The following is a 3,470-nucleotide window of genomic DNA, read 5'->3' on the forward strand; positions in this document are numbered from 1 at the left end:
TGAGTACATGTTGAGATATGGTCCACTGTACATGTTGAAAATATACATGTACCTATCATCATGATAAACAATAGGGAAATGTTCGGAAGTGATTTTACCTGATGGAATCGACCATGCTGAACAATACTAGATTGAAAGTTTTCCAAATTATCATGTGAATCTGGCAGTGATGATGATTTTAGTGAAAATATTAAATTTCACTAAAATATTACTATTATCAGATTTATTTCCGCAAATATTACTATTATAATGATGATAAATAACAATGATGATGGTTGGTAGTTGTTCCGATGATGATGTACCAACTTGAATTTTTCCAAATAATAAAATTATTTCCAAATCATGATGAAGGATTAAATTCCAGAAATTACTAGTAATACTATTATTTAAATGATGATGAGATGATGTGGTGAAATTCTTGGAGTTAATAGATGTGAAATCACTCCAAGAATCAACAGAGTCGTGATGTACCTGATGTTGATCCAATATTTTTGAAATATTTTTCCAAGTTCTTGTAGATTCCAAACAACTAAGAATCCGGACCGAATATTACCTAATAATTTTTTATACGGGTTTATTTCGTATAACAGTCTAAATTACTTCAATTTACTGAGCTATCCATTAAATATAACCACATCATTATTGATGTTTCTCCTTTCTTTTTGGAAGAAGGTTTGTTCGAAAGTAACTTTGATTTTGCGAACTAATTTATTCAACCCTTCATCCATAGCAACACGGTAGCTGATAAAGAGAAAGCTTGTCAAAAGAAGAGAACGTTGAAGTAAAGTATGCCATCACCCTAGTCACCAGCAAGATCCAAAAACCTAAAGATGAAAGAGAGGTTTTAAAAACCGTCCTCTCAAGGTGGCAACCCTAACAGCTACAACAATAGAGATTGAAACAGTTCAACAACTTTATTCTAGACCTAAGGAGGTCAATTTAGAAATAAAGGACAGCTCCTTCAAAAATTGCAACATTCAAAGATGCTAATTCTCTTAATCTTAAACAATCTGATTCGAACAACAATTTTGGGGTAAAAGAGAGATTCTAAAGGTATTTCATTGAAGGAATATTTATGTGATTGCTATCAATCAAACTGGGGAATCAATTAATGACGAGTTATCTTCAGATGAAATATTTGATTTGATATTGTCAACTTCTAATGAACAATATTCAGCTGACTCTGAATTCTATGGCTTTTCTTCTTCAAAGAGTGACCACTTCGTCCCATATCACTCATTCCATTCCAATAGCCACGAGCAAACACCAACCACCATGGATCCGGTTCTAACAACTCCAATTCCTCCGTATCAATCAATAAGTGGCAGACTCTCATTTCCATCAACGTTGGAAAGAATTCGGCGTATCAGAAATAATTGTAGATTGGATAAAAAACGGAATTCCAATCGATTCAGATTCCAGCCAATAGAAAAATTACTTCCAGAGGAAGTTCTCAGAAAGAGAAAATATGGATAAGGAGAGATAGAATCCATGTTACAAACCAAATTATAACTCATGTTCCAGTAAGGAAACAACACAATTGACAAATAACCTTCTTCCAAGTTTATTGGAAAGATAGAAATGGCGGATGAGTTTCAGCTTATGGTATTAAGAATTATATTGATTCCGTGGCTTCCCACGATTTATTTAAAGAGAGAGATTAAACATGCTTCAATTCAATCGTAGAACTGCTTTCTTGTGTTTGCATGTATGAGTGTGAATTTCTTGTATTGTTCTTATCTTTACCGAGTTTCTTTACTACAAACCAAATAATTACTGCAATTAGTAGGGCAGTTAGTGGAATGAGGACTAGTAACATTAATAACCACATTAATGGATTGCTAGTTGCAGGTTTTTTGACAATTATATTTGAATTTGATGAAGAGGAGGTTGATGCAGTTTCAATTGATTTGTATTCAAGAATTGAAAGATTATATCTTAATGAAGAGCATTCACAAGTTGCTATTTGATTATTCTTGATAGAAATGGAACAATCAGTTTCCAACGATGCTGATCCAATGTTAGCACAAACATAAGTTGCCTGACTGTCGTATTGTTTCATCTCAATGTCGAATAAGTATTTCGAATAAGATTGAGGTGAAGGATCAAGTTGTAAACTATTTACAACTGAATTGATAGATATCATCTTTCCAGGTTGCTTTAAAATTGCAATGGTGTCTGTATTTTTTTGAATATTCCATCTATACTTGATTGGTGACTTGATTGAATTGGTTTTCAAGAAAGATGAAATGTTCAATGGTAACGTGATATTTACCATCTCACTTTCGAATTTCATTCCATTCATTTCATTCTTGAAATGCTTGTTTAGAACTGTCAAATAACTGTTAGTTTCAAACTTAAATGGTGTTTGACCAATTAAAACATTTCTCAATAAAACTTGTCCTAATAATTCAAAAGTTTCCAATAATTTTTCATTTGAAACTAAAGCCATTAAATTTTCTTGCAAATTCATAATATTTTGCAAGTTGACCAAATCGCCTCTAGACAGAACAAAGGCAGTGCTTGATTGAACTGATGCCAAAGCATCTCTCAATAAAAATAAACTAGAGTTGGCCGTTTGGTTGGAATGATATTCAGAATTTTGTGAAATTGAATTCAATCCAAATAATAAATTTGTAATGTAATTTCTATTTGTTGATTCTGCAGCAGTTGTCATGATTTGACTGGAACCCATAAAATCATTCAATAAATCTCTAATTAAAGATTGAATAAATTCAAAATCTTCATTGGTCCATCTACAATTACTTGTCGTAAATCCAGAATTACAAACACATTTTCCATCTTTAAATTGTCCATTTCCATTACATAAATCTCTCTTTGAACTTATACTGTTAAATAATAAATTCATTGTTCTAGAAATGGTTGCAGTATTGAAAACACTTCGTTGATAATCACCAACAGGAGCCAATGTTGCTATTTGGTTCCATGAGGCTGTTAACTTTTTGATTTCTGCTAAACTTTTGACAACTGGAAGAGTGATGGTAACTTGTTTGATTGTTATGGAGCTAGATCCTGTCACTGGATCAATTACCTTGACATAAAGATCTAATTTGTTTCCAGAATTTGGCATTGGAAGTTTTTGATATAATTCTTCTGTTTTAGAAAGTGGAAAGTTGGATTTTGAAAAATCATCAATAAAACCATATTCGAAAGTATTACTATTCTGATCGTTTTGACATTTTGGACAATTGAAAGTAAATATTGTCGTCATTGCAACACCACTCAAAGGTGACACTTGACAGTCACATGGTTTTGGTGATTTTATCCACCTCTTTCTAGACAATTAAATTTAAAAATATCAAATGTTCTATTTATTATATAATAATTATCTACATAATTAGTTTTGACTGAATCGGTCTAGAAAAAAAGTTATGTTTAAAAAACTATTTCAACTTTAATATTTATTTTCTCTTTCATTTTTAAGAATTTTTAATTTTTGATACCCTAGA

General features: G+C 31.5%; 1 protein-coding gene across 1 annotated transcript; it reads right to left on the reverse strand.

The window, feature by feature from the left end:
- Positions 1-1,660: 1,660 nt before the first annotated feature.
- NAEGRDRAFT_54901 (uncharacterized protein) lies at positions 1,661-3,232 on the reverse strand (the record flags this gene model as incomplete). The annotated part of the gene is made up of 1 exon (XM_002668156.1): positions 1,661-3,232. The coding sequence occupies one exon, from the start codon at positions 3,230-3,232 to the stop codon at positions 1,661-1,663; it is 1,572 nt and encodes a 523-aa protein (XP_002668202.1).
- Between the last annotated feature and the right edge of the window lie 238 nt (positions 3,233-3,470).

Source organism: Naegleria gruberi (assembly GCF_000004985.1).
Source record: "Naegleria gruberi genomic scaffold NAEGRscaffold_592, whole genome shotgun sequence".
Classification (NCBI taxonomy): Eukaryota; Heterolobosea; class Eutetramitea; order Acrasida; family Naegleriidae; genus Naegleria; species Naegleria gruberi.